The sequence below is a fragment of the Schistocerca nitens genome, chromosome 1 (assembly GCF_023898315.1).
Source record: "Schistocerca nitens isolate TAMUIC-IGC-003100 chromosome 1, iqSchNite1.1, whole genome shotgun sequence".
Classification (NCBI taxonomy): Eukaryota; Metazoa; Arthropoda; class Insecta; order Orthoptera; family Acrididae; genus Schistocerca; species Schistocerca nitens.
The window spans coordinates 555788009-555807508 of NC_064614.1; the positions used below are offsets into that span (position 1 = coordinate 555788009).

Sequence of the window (19500 nt, forward strand, 5' to 3'; positions counted from 1 at the left end):
ATCTTAGGAGTGTGAAGTTTATGAACCCTGAAAGCACTGGTAATTGAATGTCAAAGGCAATGAACTGGCCGACATATCAAAAGTATCTCTCACCAACTAATATGTATGAAGTAATAGAGATGAATGTAGGGGACTATGGTATAAGGATGTAGACAGCGTGACGTATGGAAGTTCGGTTTGGTCTCGGAGGCATGTACGGATAGTCAAAGTTGTCCCGACCCGACACAAATTTTCAAAGGTCGCTAATAGGGTAGCATATCTGTATTTAATACAACTGAAGGCAAGCTATTCGCATTTACGAATTTATGCTGAATTAATTTCGTACGGCTGTCGATCAGCATTAATGTCTGTGCCTTTGAGACATGCAAAATAAATAGAAAAGAACCAAAACAGATACAAACATTATCACAGTTTACTGAACTTTATTTCAGTTACTCGATGTTTAGCATTGTAAAGCAGAACATGTACTGGAGTAACTGGAAAAGTATGTTCCGGAACGCCACTAATATTATGCTTTCATCACCAGGTACATTTAGTGAGTTTTAAACTGGAGCAATGCTTCACAATTTACAATATCATACAAGCAGATTTTTGATGATGGCATTAACCGGGGAATAATGCCAAAAGTTGTGTGTCATCAGATCATCCCCTAGGAACAGAGCGTTGAACAACTGGATTCATCTGTCGTAAGCTGCAATAAAAGCTTTACACTCCGGACAGTAGTGGTGCTTCGCTCTCAGGCTGTCCACACAGTACGGGATGCAGCAGCATAAACAGCATCTGAAACGGGAGAAAGATATTTCTTAATATAAGGCAAAATCATTCTGAAGTGAGATGTCACAAGGCAGAACAGTCTACTGTCTACAAAATCATTTATCTTGTACATGATGCATATTACGAACAAGCTATTTGCACCTAGGTTCACAGTATTTGTGTGAGAGGAATCACGATCTCAGTATGAGACACAAACACACACTGGTAAATAGTTAAGGAAAACGGGCACACGGAGTAGTATGCATTTTTTCTTGTAAACCCATTACACCATTTTTTTTTTACAAATACAGTATTTTGAAAAGCGAATGGGCAGGCAGCACTACCCGTATTAAAGCTGTTGCATTTTTGATACACTTTTCTCACATCCGGAACTTAGGAGCATAGAAAGCGTATCAGTGCTTCAAAAATAATTCTTGCATACCGTTGCCGATTGCTGTCTTTGAATTGAACGATCAGTTGATTTTTATGGTTGTTTTACAACATGCTGGAATTCTTAGGTAGAGTCCTCCCTTTTATCACTCCTGTGTGTGTGTGTGTGTCTGTGTGCGTGTTTTAGCGATTTCGGTAACAAAACAGGTCAAATATCATTACATGTATCTTACCTTTAGTGTTAAGCAACATTTCTAGATTTGCTTTATCTAACACGCACCAACTTGAATCCCCATACGTAAAAATCATTATCTGTAGTGCCCACTTGCAGCTGTGGAGTGAAGTGAAATCATTTCCCCTAAATGTGACATAGATGTACTGTAAATTAGTGTAAAAATAAAAATAAAATCTTGTGAATGTTCTTTTACATGTCATTGAAGCTATAAGCTTCTCGACAGATAAAGCCAACTTCAGACACTAACTATTAATACCAAAAACAACACGTGCAACTTTTCTATCATGCCGTAATTATAGCAATAAAGTATCGTATTGAAAATATACAGAAAAGTATTGTTTTTGCTTTTATTTACTCCTTTTCTTTTCAGTTAACCGGAGATATACAACAAGAGTCTTGCTTATTTTGATACCCTCTCCTTACACCCAGAACTTAGCTTGCTATCTTTAAGAACATACAAAACATATCAAAGCTTCTTTGTATTAGTATACATCAAGCACTGGATACATACTATTCAAAAGTTGAAGTGTAGCCAAATACTTGTATGAAGACTCCTGAATAGCTTTATTGGAGATGACAAACGTTGTAAATACTTAGATTATACTTCTTAGGAAACAAGATGGTTAGATACGGAGTTCCACAAGACTCTTTAAGAGACACCTTGTCATTTACAAAAGATTTGTTGTGCCACTTGCTGTAGCGGAGGTTGTGTCGTGCGGTGACGATACCAAATTTTTTACTAAGGCACGCAAAGGGAGAGGAGCTATTTTGTAGCGAAAGTTCTCCATGACAACAGAAGAAGCATAGTCGGGATTCAGAGGCAATTGTGAGGTTGTAAACAAGACCAAGTTATGGATGAACTGTATATAAATAACGGAAGAAAAATCTAGGTAATCGTAGATTTATGGAACACCATACTGAGAATTTCTCGGAGGATAACTTGTTATTAAATGAGAAAGAAACTAACATTGAACAAAAGACTGATCAAACGATGTTATACGAGTACATTGAAAATGCTCTTGAACTACTGTAAGCCTGAAAGAGTACTATATTTCACCTAATCAAGTAAGGACTATTAGTGTGTGGCGTGCTATAAGAGTGTACAGATTTAGCGACACGGTCACTCTGTGGGGCGGCGAGTGGGGGGGATATGTTGGTTGCTGTATAAATGTTTGAATGTTGAATCAGTTTCTGGCTTTTAGAATGTTGTTAATGCTGTCTTTCGCCATTCTCAACACTGGCTCTTTATTTACTTTTTAGCACCCAGAAAGTGATTTAACAAAACGTGAAGCCTGTAATTAGAATTCCTAGTGCCCACTTCATCTGAGAATACAATTATAGCTGCAGCTTATAGCTCTGAGGAATTTGGAGATTGTCCGGGATTTCTAATCAAAAACGATTTTCCAAAATAGTTGAGTATATTCTCAGTCACAGATAAAAAAAAAACACAAGTATCCCTACAACCTAACTATCAGAGCAGTTCAGAGTCTAATGCGCTGATGCAACTATAAATGTCCGAATTAAATGTTGAAATGAATGCTCGCCATAATTTGATGAGAATATTTCATCAAACGCCACGCTAAATAATTGGTAGAATGTCTGTCCCGCGACGGCACGTGAAAATACGACATTACGCAAACTGAAGCTAGATAATGAAAATCACTTGAAATGATTTCATGGTTACGCGCATCTCGAGTAACTGAATACGGCATCCGAGGCTGTTAGTAGCAGTGATACCGATGCGACGCGACTCCTGACACAGACGGCGTGTTATTCAGCGTCTGGAAAGAACTGGGGCCTTGCTTCCTCGCGCAGCGTTCTTATATATAAAGCCGCGGTGCGGACGGCTAAGGGAACGCCTGATCAAATCGGCTCTCCCGACTAGCCGCTGGGCTAGTAACGCACCACTTCAAGTTACATAATAAATTATAGCTTCTTTTGCTGATGGCCGATGAAGCTCTTAATTTAAATGTGCATTCAGCACGCAAGTAAGTATTGATAATAAATTTTTGACGTGGCTAAGTTAAATATTTTGGGCGAGAGAATTAATTAAATTACACTGCACACAGTAGATGAGCTCTGAACTGGCCCTTTTGAGATCCGCTATCGCTATAATTTTATAGGTATTCAAAAGAAACTTTTCACATCTTCATAGTCATAGCGGACCTCCAACCTATTTAAATCTAAACATCCTAGCCTTATTTATTAGCCTACTTAATCTATCTTGCTTCCTTCAGTTTTGAGACGAAAACCACAAAATCATGAAATTCCACTAAAATCTTAATTTGTGAAATCCAAAGCACTGTTTTTATTAAATCATTATGAAAGATGAATCTAAATATAAATTTTGAAGTCTCTAGCTCTTTTCTGTTGCGCCAATGATTTTTTCAGAAAAACGTCCAAATTTCGAAAATGGCTGAAGTTATCGAACTGATATTTAACACACATTAATTTAGTATTACTTCTGACATACTAGAAAAGTTTTAGGTTATTTATTTGATTTTTAAAGTATTGCGCAACATTTATGACGTCAGAGCTAGTTACAGCAGACTGGCTGGCACACAATGGAAAGGCTGATATGAATTTACTACAGCGTGAGTAGGCTGCTTCCCTACAACTCGAACTTTAAAAAAATCATTTAAGAAGATTAGAGAAATTTTTGCTTTGTAAACACGCAAGATTGTTTGCATTTTAACATTAATTTGTATTTTACACTCAAAATTTTAGGCACTAAACAGCCTAGTTCATAATCGTGTAACTACAATTAGGAATTGTTTTCATAGACTATAGTAGAAAATGGGGCGTTTCTATCTATAACTCCCTCTGGAGCACTGACTGAGGAAAAATGGAACTCAGCACAATTATGTTTAGTTTATCAAAAACTGGGCAATCGCCTTGCCGCAGTGGATACACTGGTTCCCGTGAGATCATCGAAGTTAAGCGCTGTCGGGCGATCCGGCACTTGGATGAGTAACCATCCAGGCCGCCATGCGCTGTTGTCAGTTTTCGGGGTGCACTCAGCCTCGTGATGTCAATTGAGGGGCTACTCGACCGAATAGTAGCGGCTCCAGTCACAGAAAACCATCACAACGACCACACGCCCCTCCCACCCGCATACTCAACTGAGGATGACGCGGCGGTCGGATGGTCCCAGTGGGGCACTTGTACCCTGAAGACGGAGTGATTATAAAAAACTACTGAAGACTAAGAGTTTTTATAAAACAAAAAATAAATTGTTTGTTAATTTTGACACATACTGTTTTGTTAAGGAGTGGTGCACTGCGTTGATTGCTTGTTTCAATAAATGAAGCGTATACCCTGCATGCGTCATAAGAATATTACTACTCACAGCAAGGCAGAATGGAATGTTCTTTCCCAAAATGTTACTGTTAAATTTTTTTTCAGCTTCTTAGTAACTACACATTAGCATTTCCTGTTATCTGAGCAAGATACGGAAATAATTCTATGGCATCTTTGCGTTGCTAAACTCACATGAAAGTACAGTGTATTTTTATTTTTTTATTTGCAGGCTGCTAGTGAACATTTCATTTTAGTACGACAGCTAAACGTCAAGTGATTTCAGACGTGACAGCATTTGTTGTGGTATTGTAAGTTACTCACCCAAACATGGCTAGCAACAGGGCGAATGTGTGCGTCCTGGTGGTTGACACGACCTTGACGTCTGTCTGGACGGTTTTGTGACAGGCGGGACAGACGGCGGTGCACGATTCGGGGCCCACGGTCAGTGGCGGCGCAATCACCGTGCCGACTAGACAGAGGTAACAGAGGAAAATCACTGGCTGCTCTCCCACAGTAGGCGTACATCACTTTCAAAAAATTCAAAGTATCTGACAAAGGCGTCAAGAGACATAAAACACCTGCTGCTTTAATACCACAGAAAATGTGCTGGCAACTCCGTCAGGTGATCTGTGCTACAGAGGTTAAAAAAAGCACAATAATACTGGAGTTTTAATCACAGGAAAAATTATTTATTTTCTCTTATTCATCTTCTAGAGGCTCCGCATTTGAAGTAATACTAATCTTCACTATTTCCTCACTGGACAGCATATGTTGATGTATCTTCTCTTAACTGAGAATTAAATCGAAATTGTTGTCATATGCCAAGATAAACCCAACATAGGGACTATAATGTTTCAATCGGAAAGATAATACGTGCCTTTCGTATCTCTTCACCGAAGAATGAATGGGAAAAGAAGCAAGATTTAACAATCTAAATCATCCAAACAAAGCCGAATGCATCACAATTCGTGTCGACATTAACGTAATAGTAGCTATTGTCCCGAAAGGTAACATTTCTGGCACCATTATAGACCCTGTTTCTTGGCGATTTCCCCACGGTACTCTCGGCCGTGCATTCGGGATAATATTATTCCTTCTTCTTCCAATATTTCGGCTGATAATCTTACAACGGTCTTCAGTGTGATCACAAGAAGAATTTAAATCACTTGATACGCACTCACGCACGCACTCACGCACTCACGTTTACTCCACGATATCGTGTCAGGAGGTTTCAATTCTGCAAGCGATTCGCCTTGGAGATGGCTGTAGAGCCATCAAGCGAAATATTGAAAGAAGAAATAATACTGTACCGGATGCACGCCGTGAAGTTGATGGAATATTACAGATTGTATTTTCATGACCGACAGTAATTTTTTGAAATATTTGATGGTTCAAACAACTTACTTGTTATAAGCATGTACTGCAAACGTAAAATAAATTTCACTTTATAATCTGAGCAATGGCGGAGAACGATGGCAGAAGAGGATTGTCGTTTACAATCGTATTTCAACAGATAAATGTACATACTTACACATCATTAGCACCACTAAATGTTAAATCCTTTTGGTCGAAGAGACTCATCTTAAAATATCGTAACAAAAAATTGAAAACCTATCTTACTAAAAAAGATGTTCATTCAGATCTAAACTGTAATTCAAGAGGGTGACTCAGGAACTTCATGAAAGAGAAACCTAAGACAAAGAACATTGGAGTGTAGAGAGTGACGACTCAGGAGGAATAGGTGACATCACTTAATGGAGAAATTTGACGGAAGTGAAATGATTCCGAAAGGAAGCTAAACAGAAGAGTTTTAATTATTGTCACACAATAATACTTGTCCCCAGGAGGGAGAGAACTTTACATATAATAGAAGAGTTACTTGAGATAAAATATGCAAGCAGACACATGACATGAAAAGACAAGCAATACATTATTGTTAAAGTTTCACAATACATTTGGAAAAAAAGAGTATAACACAGATGACAAGTCTGAAGTACAAAGTTTATTGTATGGAGATGGGAAATAAACCCTTATAGAAAGTAATCATAGTGCTATAACGTGCGTTACAGGCGATGATATGTTGAGAATATACCAGAAACATACGTTATCAACAAGTTCCTCATACATACATCACCTCTCGCTATATCCACATTTCTCATTATAATGTATGAGCGTCAGAGAAGGAAAGAAAATTCTGTTGCTGCAAGTTATCTACAACAACATCTCTGTTCGATAGGAAGTACAAATGTTTTATACAAGAAGATACTAACTATGTCAGTAGTAATATTAAACATCTGGTCGAGAATGTGTACAGAGAAAATCCGAAGACAAGAAAAAGAAACATAAATAATTTATAAAAAGTGTGAATAACACCAGTATTCTTTCCTTTTCAGCACCTCAGAAGACTTTAGAATTGGTTATAGTGTTCAAGTAATACATGGCAGGTGAGACTGAACTGCACATGAGTACGCGCATACCCGAGACAGAACGAAGAAATGTCAGTAAAAATTTGACAAGGTCACTCTGTTCATTCTGGCATAAAAAGTCTGGGCCACATGGTTCTCCATCACAGTCATCTGTTAGCAAAGACCCTTGCATTCAGGGTATCATTAAGGCGCATAGTGCCAAATATCTGATTATTTCACTGTGCGTATGATTCATCAGAGACAATCAGTTTGGGGTCATTGTCGTAAACTGCAGTACTTCAGGAAATGTAAGAAAAAGACGTATACATGTCACAATGCTTTGAACATAATGCAGTTATGACGCAATAAATAAAGTTAGTTGATTGCTTAATGCTGTTTCAACACCAGACAAAACTCTGTCTTAACAGTCTTCACATATTTAGACGGACATACAGTTACTTATACACACCAGCATGTACTGGATACTCTCCAATAACATTGCTAACTGGCACCCCGCTGTGCGGGTATCCGGGTGGTGGGGGATACCCTGCAGCCACTGTTCCAGCTGGTGCCCCGGGCTGCACTGGATATGGTGCCTTGCTGTTGGCAGGCGGTACTACGCTGTACGGTGGAGGCTGTGGCGTACTGTCCTTTGATGCTTTCATTCTGAAACACGAATGTGCATATTAGTGCCATGTGGTGTTTGGTGTCATTGCATCACGTTCCATTACGCTACACTTTAGTAGTAGTTAGCTGAGTACCCTACATTGCCCAGGTATGTATTTATTCCAATTCCGTTAGTCCATCTCCCTCACCCATCTCTCTCTGTACATCTCCTCCTACCCCTCTCTGTGTCCATCTGTTACTCCCATCTCTCTCACTGTCCACCTGCTTCTGCTCCCTCTCTCTGTCCATCTCTTCCACTCTCTCTCACTCACATATCATTCATATTTTACATATATTGAACATATTTCACACACATTGGTACACATATTTCACCTGTATCTGTACCTGTAATTGCATAGAATGAGAATTAAATGAGCTTTGGAAGACTTAAGACCAAATAAACCCGATAACACTCCATTAGAATTTCTAAAATAATTAGTAGTGGCTACAAAACGACTAGCCATGTTGGCGAGTAGAATGTATGAGTCTGGCTATATATCATCTGACTTTCGGAAAAATATCATCCGCACAATTCATAAGACTGCAAGAGCCGACAAGTGCGAGAATTATCGCACAATCAGCTTAACAGATCATGTGTCTAAGTTGCTGACAAGAATAATGTACAGAAGAATGGAAAAGAAGATTGAGGATGTGTTAGATGACGATCAGTTTGACTTTAGGAAAGATAAAGGCACAAGAGAGGCAGTTCTGACGTTGTGGTTAATAATGGATCCAAGATTAAAGAAAGATCAAGACACGTTAATAGGATCTGTTTACCAGGAAAAAGCGTTTGACAATGTCAAATGGTGCAAGATGTTCGAAATTATGAGGAAAGTAGGGGTACACTATGGGGAGAGACGGGTAATATACAACACGTGCAAGAGCCAGGAGGGAATAATAAGAATGGACGATCAAGAACGAAATGCTCGGATTAAGAAGGATGTAAGACGGGATGTAGTCTTTCGGCCCTACTGTTCAATCTGTATATCGAAGAAGCGATGATGGAAATAAAAGAAAGGTTCAGGAGTGGAATTACAATTCAAGATGAAAGGACATCAATGATACAATTCCCTGAGGAAGTTGCTATCAGTGAAAGTGAAGAATTACATGAACTGCAGTACACAATATGGATTTAGAGGAAATCGAAGAAAGATGAAAGTAATGAAAAGCAGCAGAAGATCGTGAGAAAAGCAAGATACTTAAAATCAAAATTGGTGATCACGAAGCAGATGGCGTTAAGGAATTCTGCTACCTAGGGAGCAGAATGACTCATGACAGATGGAGCAAAGAGGGCATAAAAAGCAGACTAGCACCTGCAAAAAGGGCATTCCTGGCCAATAGAAGTCTACTAATATCAAACATAGACTTTAATTTGAGGAAGAAATATCTTAGAATGTGCGTTTGGTGCACAGCATTGTATGGCAGTGAATCATGGAATGTGAAAAAACCGGAGCAGAAGAGAGTGGAAGCATTTGAGATGCGGAGTACAGGTGAATGTTGAAAATTAGATTGACTGATAAACTCGTAAGGGATGAGGAGGTTCTGCACAGAATCGGAGAAGAAGGGAATACGCGGAAAACACTGACATGAAGAAGGGACAGGATGATAGGACATGTGTTAAGAGACCAGGGAAGAACTTTCATAATACTAGAGGGAGCTGTAGACAGTAAAAACTGTAGAGGAAGGCAGAGACTGGAATACATCCAGCAAGTAACTGAGGTCGCCCTATAGTTTCGTTTTCACGCAGCTCAATGTTTATGACGTCATATCTCTTGAACGAATGTCGTTAGTCAAAAGTTTTCATACAGCGTTTGTGGTCCTATCAGGTCAAGGTTTTGTCCCCAAACAATGTTGTGCATATTAATAAAGAGGGATTGGGGCACATGGAAGCAGCAGAAACTGGGGATGCAGACCTCGTTGGAGGGTAGGCTTCCTGGTAGTTGGGAACTCCAACGTCAGGCGCGTAATGGGGCCCCTTAGGGATATGTCAGCAAGAGAGGGGAAGAAAACCAATGTGCACTCCGTGTGCATACCGGGGGGAGTCATTCCAGATGTGGAAAGGGTCCTTCCGGATGCCATGAAGAGTACAGGGTGCACCCACCTGCAGGTGGTCGCTCATGTCGGCACCAATGATGTGTGTCGCTATGGATCGGAGGAAATCCTCTCTGGCTTCCGGCGGCTATCTGATTTGGTGAAGACTGCCAGTCTCGCTAGCGGGATGAAAGCAGAGCTCACCATCTGCAACATCGTCGACAGGACTGACTGCGGACCTTTGGTACAGAGCCGAGTGGAGGGTCTGAATCAGACGGTTCTGCGACCGTGTGGACTGCAGATTCCTCGACTTGCGCCATAGGGTGGTGGGGTTTCGGGTTCCACTGGATAGGTCAGGAGTCCACTACACGCAGCAAGCGGTTACACGGGTAGCAGGGGTTGTGTGGCGTGGACTGGGCGGTTTTTTTAGGTTAGATGGCCTAGGGCAAGTACAGAAAGGGCAACAGCCTCAAAGGCTCAGGACATACGGACACCAAGCAGCAATCGGTATTGTAATTGTAAACTGTCGAAGCTGCATTGTTAAAGTACCGGAACTTCAAGCGCTGATAGAAAGCACCGAAGCTGAAATCGTTATAGGTACAGAAAGCTGGCTGAAGCCAGAGATAAATTCTGCCGAAATTTTTACAAAGGCACAGACGGTGTTTAGAAAGGATAGATTGCATGCAACCGCTGGTGGCGTGTTTGTCGCTGTTAGTAGTAGTTTATCCTGTAGTGAAGTAGAAGTAGATATTATGGGTGGAGGTTACACTCAACAACCGAGCTAGGTTAATAATTGGCTCCTTTTACCGACCTCCCGACTCAGCAGCATTAGTGGCAGAACAACTGAGAGAAAATTTGGAATACATTTCACACAAATTTTCTCAGCATGTTATAGTCTTAGGTGGAGATTTCAATTTACCAGATATAGACTGGGACACTCAGATGTTTAGGACGGGTGGTAGGGACAAAGCATCGAGTGACTTTATACTGAGTGCACTATCCGAAAATTACCTCGAGCAATTAAAAAGAGAACCGACTCGTGGAGATAACGTCTTGGACCTACTGATAACAAACAGACCCGAACTTTTCGACTCCGTAAGTGCAGAACAGGGAATCAGTGATCATAACGCCGATGCAGCATCCCTGAATATGGAAGTTAATAGGAATATAAAAAAGGGAGGAAGGTTTATCTGTTTAGCAAGAGTAATAGAAGGCAGATTTCAGACTACCTAACAGATAAAAACGAAAATTTCTGTTCCGATACTGACAATGTTGAGTGTTTATGGAAAAAGTTCAAGGCAATCGTAAAATGCGTTTTAGACAGGTACGTGCCGAGTAAAACTGTGAGGGACGGGAAAAACCCACCGTGGTTCAACAACAAAGTTAGGAAACTACTGCGAAAGCAAAGAGAGCTTCACTCCAAGTTTAAACGCAGCCCAAAGCTCTCAGACAAACAGAAGCTAAACGATGTCAACGTTAGCGTAAGGAGGGCTATGCGTGAAGCGTTCAGTGAATTCGAAAGTAAAATTCTATGTACCGACTTGACAGAAAATCCTAGGAAGTCCTGGTCTTGCGTTAAATCAGTAAGTGGCTCGAAACAGCATATCCACACACTCCGGGATGATGATGGCATTGAAACAGAGGATGACACGCGTAAAGCTGAAATACTAAACACCTTTTTCCAAAGCTGTTTCACAGAGGAAGACCGCACTGCAGTTCTTTCTCTAAATCCTCGCACAAACGAAAAAATGGCTGACATCGAAATAAGTGTCCAAGGAATAGAAAATCAACTGGAATCACTCAACAGAGGAAAGTCCACTGGACCTGACGGGATACCAATTCGACTCTACACAGAGTACGCGAAAGAACTTGCCCCCCTTCTAACAGCCGCGTACCACAAGTCTCTAGAGGAACGGAAGGTTCCAAATGATTGGAAAAGAGCACAGGTAGTTCCAGTCTTCACGAAAAGTCGTCGAGCAGATGCGCAAAACTATAGACCTATATCTCTGACGTCGATCTGTTGTAGAATTTTAAAACATGTTTTTTGCTCGCGTATCATGTCGTTTTTGCAAACCCAGAATCTACTATGTAGGAACCAACATGGATTCCGGAAACAGCGATCGTGTGAGACCCAACTCGCTTTATTTGTTCATGAGACCCAGAAAATATTAGATACAGGCTCCCAGGTAGATGCTATTTTCCTTGACTTCCGGAAGGCGTTCGATACAGTTCCGCACTGTCGCCTGATAAACAAAGTAAGAGCCTACGGAATATCAGACCAGCTGTGTGGCTGGATTGAAGAGTTTTTAGCAAACAGAACACAGCATGTTGTTATCAATGGAGAGACGTCTACAGACGTTAAAGTAACCTCTGGCGTGCCACAGGGGAGTGTTATGGGACCATTTCTTTTCACAATATATATAAATGACCAAGTAGATAGTGTCGGAAGTTCCATGCGGCTTTTCGCGGATGATGCTGTAGTATACAGAGAAGTTGCAGCATTAGGAAATTGCAGCGAAATGCAGGAAGATCTACAGCGGATAGGCACTTTGTGCAGGGAGTGGCAACTGACCCTTAACATAGACAAATGTAATGTATTGCGAATACATAGAAAGAAGGACCCTTTATTGTATGATTATATGATAGCGGAACAAACACTGGTAGCAGTTACTTCTGTAAAATATCTGGGAGTATGCGTCCGGAACGACTTGAAGTGGAATGATCACATAAAATTAATTGTTGGTAAGGCGGGTACCAGGTTGAGATTCATTGGGAGAGTCCTTAGAAAATGTAGTCCATCAACAAAGGAGGTGGCTTACAAAACACTCGTTCGACCTACACTTGAGTATTGCTCATCAGTGTGGGATCCGTACCAGACAGGGTTGACGGAAGAGATAGAGAAGATCCAAAGAAGAGCGGCGCGTTTCGTCACAGGGTTATTTGGTAACCGCGATAGCGTTACGGAAATGTTTAGCAAACTCAAGTGGCAGGCTCTGCAAGAGAGGCGCTCTGCATCGCGGTGTAGCTTGCTCGACAGGTTTCGAGTGGGTGCGGTTCTGGATGAGGTATCGAATATATTGCTTCCTCCTATTTATACCTCCCGAGGAGATCACGAATGTAAAATTAGAGAGATTAGAGCGCGTACGGAGGCTTTCCAACAGTCGTTCTTCCCGCAAACCATACGCGACTGTAACAGAAAAGGGAGGTAATGACAGTGGCACGTAAAGTGCCCTCCGCCACACACCGTTGGGTGGCTTGCGGAGTATGAATGTAGATGTAGATGTAATACTGTGCTGTGTTCGTAGTCACTTCAGAACGAGAAGCTATGGAAAGCCGTTATTAATGATCCTTTGAGGATTATTAATTTGATATTAATTTTTCTGTTGTCACTTATATAAATGGCAAGGCCGTTTTTTTCTGGTAGATATCTTCACTTATTCAGTGACAGGTTTTCTATTACGCTATGTATACATTGCTCTACTTCCACGAGTGTTGCGCATAGTTAAATTTACAGAGCAACTTTCACATATGTCTGACCTCTCGAATGTACTCATTTCAACTCAGTTTTGCCTCAGAAAAGTTTGAAGTCTTTGGAAGATTCCAGTATCAAACGATACCTTACAATATTATTTTCACACCCAGTTGTTTAGGAAAAAACGATGTTGACATTAAAAATAGAATAGATATTAATGGTTCTTATAAATAATTAAATGTCGTTATAGCGGTGCTTGGTTATGGAAATATGATTTTGCAATTTCGTGTGTTGACAGTACACATAATTTGACTAGAGTGTAAAATTTTGCGCTGGCTTGTCGATATTATTATTTTTATTTAGTTTTCTTAAGGTTGTAGTTTTTTCAGTGCTATTCAGTTATTTTAACACTATAAAAATAAAAGTGGAGATCTAGTGTTAACATCAAGAAGAATCAGTTGCGTTTCGAATACGTTATTTACGATGCAATATAATTCTAACTTATTTCAAACAACCATCAGACCAGCAAGTTTGATGGAAAGTAGGATTTTTCCGGATTATCCCTTACCTAAGCTTTTTAATGAGGTAATAATTTCAGAATAGGTGAGTAGTTTTTGTAGAAAAGGTGAGCAGTTTTTGTAATATAAAATATTATAGCTAATGTGTTTCTTGAATTTCAGTGTCGTTTCAATGTTTTGGTAACTGTGAAGGTTATTTACGAGTTGTGATTAGTATTAGACAAGATCGAGAATCATTTCGCATTAAACTGCTTTGCTGTTTATTAGTATTACACAGTTTCAGTCGAAGTAGGATTTTTGACTTGTCATCGGACGTCGCAAACTGGAAGACATTAATTCGTCAATCGCATCAGTAAGTATATGTCAGCACCCGGACGGCATAGAGAAAGATGATATTCCAACTATGGTCGTTAATGTTAAATTAATTACTTAAAAATATCAAACGAACTTCATTTTACTAGTCTGTCGATGTTTGGTGCTCGGCCTCCGATCGGATTGTAAGTTGAAAGGATCGATAGCATGGGAAAAGTGTTAGAGCATGCAGCAAATAACGTTACTGGGAAAGAATGGCTCGTGCACATCAAGTCCGCCTTCGTGAGGACGACTGCGTGTAGCTTCGGACTGTATTCTGCTCCGTGCTTGGAATCTGAATGGCTGAGTATCATTGCAGTGTGTGTTCTGACTGGCTATGAGAATCTTTGCTTCTAATTAATCTTGCCTTAATAGGCATCTTCTTTGAATATCTATTATTGTTTGAAGCGTGCTCAAAGCCCCAAAAATTACACTTTAGTTCAATGCTACGACGTTCTTCACTCTCCCCCCTCCGTCCCCCCCACGAATTTAAACAGACTAGATTTATACAGACTAGGCTGTAGATACTGGTAAATTGTGTCGCTTTCGTATTGTGGATTATTTATATTGAAGTGGACATTTGAACCAAATATCGGCTATTTCAGCCCAAATCTTAAGCATTTATCCATTAAAAAATCAACTGCTGGGCTGTATCCTCTTCCTAGAAAGTTTCATGGCTGAATATTTCGATGATTCATTGGTCATAGTACACTATATTATAGATTCAATAATCAGATAGATCACCAGTCACAGCGCCCTCTGTCCGACATTGTTTCGATGAAGTATTCTTGAATTATTAAACTAGCAAACTGTATTAGTCAGACCTTCTGTGCAGCAATATTTATTTATCTACCGAAAATTTAAAGATCTAAGTGAAGCATTAGCTCCCATACTAAATGAATTAAGAAAAATGTAAGGAAACAACCGGACAGATGCGAGCAGGACTCGCACTCTGAGGGTCCCATACGAACTTAATTATGTTTTGTGTTTGCGAGTGTCGAAATATGCATCTTTTGATTGCATTGACTTAGAAGCTTAATTTTGTTTACACCGCCAAAGTTCATTGACTTTAGTATTTGAGATAAATTTCAGCTTGATACCTCAATCCGTTGCTAAGAAAAAGAAGTGTTAACTGCCTGCCAGACAGATAGACAAGTGGCAAAAAAATTGTTTTATGTGGTATAATTACCAATGAACATTTTTCAGAATTTTTCCTTTAGTTCCGCAGTGAAACCTTCCTCCTTGCTAAATTTCATGATTCTCGGGCAACGAGACGTAGGCTACAGGTTTTCATAAGTGAGTTTGCGAGGACCAAAACAGGTGACGTAAATGCCCGTATCGTTTGATTGTATTGACTTAGGAGAGTAAATTTCTTACCCGCAAGGGACGGTAGACTTTAGTACGTGAGTTACACTGAGGTGATGGAAGTCATGGGACACCACCTAATATCGTGCCGGATCTCCTTTTGCCAGCGTAGTGCAGCGTCTCGATGCAGCGTCTCGACCTGGCGTGGACTCAACAAATTGTTGTTCAGTCCCCTTCAGGAATGCTGAGCTATACTGCCTTCATAGCCGTCCGTAACTGCAAAAGTGGTGCCGGGCAGGATGTTGTGGTTGCTCTGATCTCTCGATTACCTACCACAAATGTTCGATGGGATTCATCTCGGCTGATCTGGGTAGCCAAATCATTCGCTCGAATTGTCCAGAATGTTCCTCAAACCAACCGCGAAGGATTATAGCTGGTGAGGTGAAACACTGTCATCCACAAAAATTCCATCTTTGTTTGGGAACACGAAGTCCACGAATGGCAGAAAATGGTCTTTAAGTAGCTAAACATAATCATTGCCAGTTAATGATCGGTTCAATTGGACCACAGGACCCTCTGCATTCCGTGTAAGAGCACTCCACACCATTACAGAGCCACCACCAGCTTGCACAGTGCCTTCTTGACAACTTGGGTCCATGGCTTCGTGCGGCCTGCGCTATACTCGTATCGTATTATCAACCCTTATCAACTGAAACTGGGAGTCAACTGACCAGACCACGGTTTCCCAGTCGTCTAGCGTCCAATCGATATGGTCTGGAGCCCAGGAAAGCCACAGCAAGCAATGTCGTGCTGTCTGTGAAGGGATTCGCATCCATTATCTCCTGCCATATCCCATTAACACCAAATTTCGCCACATTGCCCAAAAGGATAAGTTTGTAGTACGTCCTTCATTGACTTGTGCGGTTTTGCACGCAGTTTTGCTAGTTTGTTAGCACTAACAACTCTACAGAAATGCCGCTGTTCTTGTGAAGTGAAGACCATCGATCACTGCATTGTCCTACAAGAGACGTAATTTGGTATTCTAGACACACTGCAGAATATTAAATTCCTTAATGATTTCCGAAATGGAATGTCCCATGCGTCTAGCTCCAACTACCATTCCATGTTCAACGTCACTATGTATATATCCCCACTAAGTTAAAAACTTTTTTTTTCTTTATTGTATTTAAATACCCCATACCAGCGGGCTGGCAGCAGCATAGGCGCCGCTCTTCAGCCAAGAGGCAGACAGTAAGTAGAGAGACATTAGAAAAAAAAAACGAAAGGAGGAAATACGGCGAAAAAGACATATAAAAGGGGAAACATAATGGAAGATAACGTAAAAAAGGGGGTGACTGTGACATGGCGATAAAAAGCTAAAAAACTGTACACAAACAACCACACACTGTGACGATTAAAAGGAACACAAGGCGAAGTATGGCCTTTCCTGGGCTCCATACCATATCGATTGGATCCTAGACGTCTGGAAAATCGTGGTCTGGTCAGTTGACTCCCAATTTCAGTTGATAAGGGTTCATAGTACTATACGAGTATGGCGCAGGCCCCACGAAGCCATGGACCCAAGTTGTCAACAAGGCAGTGTGCAAGCTGCCAGAGCAGCGTAGGGCATAACAATCACTGACAGTAACACTATGTACAAGACCAGCACACAGTGAAAATCACAGCTCTTGACGTCACGGGAGAACAGCACAAAACCCAACACTGACGTAGTATACTGATGACGATGAAAAACTGAGAGGATCTGCCGGAAGGATGGGGATGAGGGAGAAGGGAAGAAAGGAGGGAAAGGGGGGAAGAGGGTGAGATGGGCGGGGGGCGCGCTGAAGGGGGTCAGTGAGAGAGGAGCATGGGAGGGAAACAGTCGAGGAGGGGTGCAGAGATTCCTGGCGGAAAATCCGCTCTGGGAGGAGGGGAGAGGAAAAAATGGGGGGCCCTGGGGTGGGGGGGACAAGGCCTGGCTACAGTTGGTAGGTAGGGTAGATGTCACGGTGGGGGAGGTGCTGGACATAGCCCTGATGAAGGACATGGAGGGTGCGGAGGTGGAGAGAAGGAGAGAGGCGGCGATAGAGGTGCGGCAATGGTTGGGGGTTGGAGAGGAAGGAGGAAACCAAGGGGTGGGGGGATCAAGCCTGGGGACAGTGTAAAGGATGGGGATGTGTTGGAGGAAAAGGAGGAGGTGGGGGAAGAGGATGAGGTCATACAGGAGTCGTGTGGGGGAATTAAAAACCTGCATGCCACTCGTGTAAAGAGAAAAGTTTCATTGCGTTTTACGGTTTATACATAAATTTTATGCCACAAGGTTCCACTCAGTTTTTCTACAGTTCTGTACTGCCCTGTTCAGCATGTTCCTTTTAATGCACTTTTAATGTTTCATGTAACTTTCTACAAACCATTTCCTTTTCTTTAATTTTCATTTTAAATGTAAATCACTAATTCATATTGCGAACAGCTGAGTTAGTGGCCCTGCGTTCTTCTTCCTGTCAACAGAAGGCAGTACTTTTGACACTCTGGTTTACCAGTTTGCTTCCCCCTTAACGTACGCTACTCCATGTTCTGCGCTTGCTGGTAGCACACGCCATCTTGCACCCGTCCACTGCGGCGCTCAGAGTCATAGCAGGAAGTAGAAGTGTTCTGTCTGGTATTCTTTGCACATTTCTTTACTCAGGCTGTCATCTGTAGTACTTTCTGGTATCACTTTGGTATTGAATTAGAATTTACAGCACCCAGCCCGACCGGTGGTTTTTTTACTTTTTTTATGGATTTTTTTTGTTTTTTTGTGTATTGCTGCATGTAAAAATTATCTCCCGTCACTTACTATTTTCAGTACGACACCTGAAGATGAGAGTATAAGAGCACGAAACCGGTCGTGTTTCAAATAAAAGAACCTTACAACTGTAGCCGTATTTTTAGCCTCTGGCAACGTTTGTTAATTCCCATTGTGCATTCATAATCAGGTCGGAAGCGTTTTCACTTGAATCACCTGATTGCAAATGACTACTCCGCCAATACACTATCCTTTTAGATATTGTGTACGCGATACTGCCACCATCTGTGTAACTGCATGTCGCTATCCCATGACTTTTTCACCCAGGTGTAAATTACAACTTGATCCCTACAAAACCAGCAGAAATTCTAGTGTTGAAGTTATTGCTAGAGAAAATCGAAATTAATATAACGATGCTAGACAGGTCAGCAAACCGCGTCACGCAGTAATAAAATGTGTACTGTTATTTAGTTACTAATTCATTCAAATATAAAATAAAGATACGGATAACAATGCAATTTTTCGAGATGCAATAATTCACCGACTTACTTCGATTTCCTTCTTCAGGAGTACTTCGCAGTGGATTCTGAGTTTACTATGATTCTACCTCTTTTCCCACCCTGTATATAAAAGGATGCCTATCAGCAAGATCGATTGTCACTAATGGCGTTGGATAGGCATATCTCCCTCAGTTCTGAATGATGTACCTGTCAGCCACTTCAAACAGATAAACCAAGATAACAAAGATAGCCCATCTGGTCTTCTCATTGCGGTTTTCGGGAAGAGCCGTTTGGGAAATGTTTCTGCGAACAGCTGGCGTGAATAATTTGCACAATACCAACTGAGTTTTACTTTCATGATGTCCAGTAATCAGCGATTATCGGTACAGTTCCAAATAGGCTGTCTTGCCGATACATATCTCAGTTGCTGTTTTAAGAACAGTTTCTGACAGATTGTCATCTCTATCATCTTGATAATGATGTATACGACCCGAACTTTTGCAAAAATATTGTTACCGTGACAGACTATGTCACTGGGTTAAATACATTATACAGAGATATACAGAGATTCCGAAGACAATCGTCGTCAGAGTATGGTTTATTCGCGGGGAACTGTGCCCTGAATTAGGATCTTTTTCCTCTTTCTACGAAAAGATAGAAGTATTAACTTAGAAACTGGTTCGATATCAAATATACACTACTGGCCATTAAAATTGCTACCCCAAGAAGATATGCAGATGATAAAGGGGTCTTCATTGGACGAATATATTATACTAGAACTGACATGTG

General features: G+C 41.0%; 1 protein-coding gene across 1 annotated transcript; it reads right to left on the reverse strand.

Moving 5' to 3' along the window:
• Positions 1–515: 515 nt before the first annotated feature.
• LOC126236363 (lipopolysaccharide-induced tumor necrosis factor-alpha factor homolog) lies at positions 516–18791 on the reverse strand. Its single transcript, XM_049945601.1, has 4 exons — positions 18761–18791; positions 7553–7749; positions 5000–5147; positions 516–780 (listed from the first exon to the last, which is right to left on the reverse strand). The coding sequence occupies exons 2-4, from the start codon at positions 7746–7748 to the stop codon at positions 678–680; spliced, it is 447 nt and encodes a 148-aa protein (XP_049801558.1). The 5' UTR covers position 7749; positions 18761–18791; the 3' UTR covers positions 516–677.
• Positions 18792–19500: the final 709 nt, after the last annotated feature.

Bases quoted from the DNA above. Each gene is read 5' to 3' on its own strand.
- LOC126236363 (XM_049945601.1), bottom strand. From the start codon at position 7,748: ATGAAAGCATCAAAGGACAGTACGCCACAGCCTCCACCGTACAGCGTA. The intron at 5,148-7,552 runs GTGTGTATAAGT...ACCTCTGTCTAG, and splicing joins AGAGTATCCAGTACATGCTG to TCGGCACGGTGATTGCGCCG. The intron at 781-4,999 runs GTGAGTAACTTA...CTCCCGTTTCAG, and splicing joins CTGTTGCTAGCCATGTTTGG to ATGCTGTTTATGCTGCTGCA.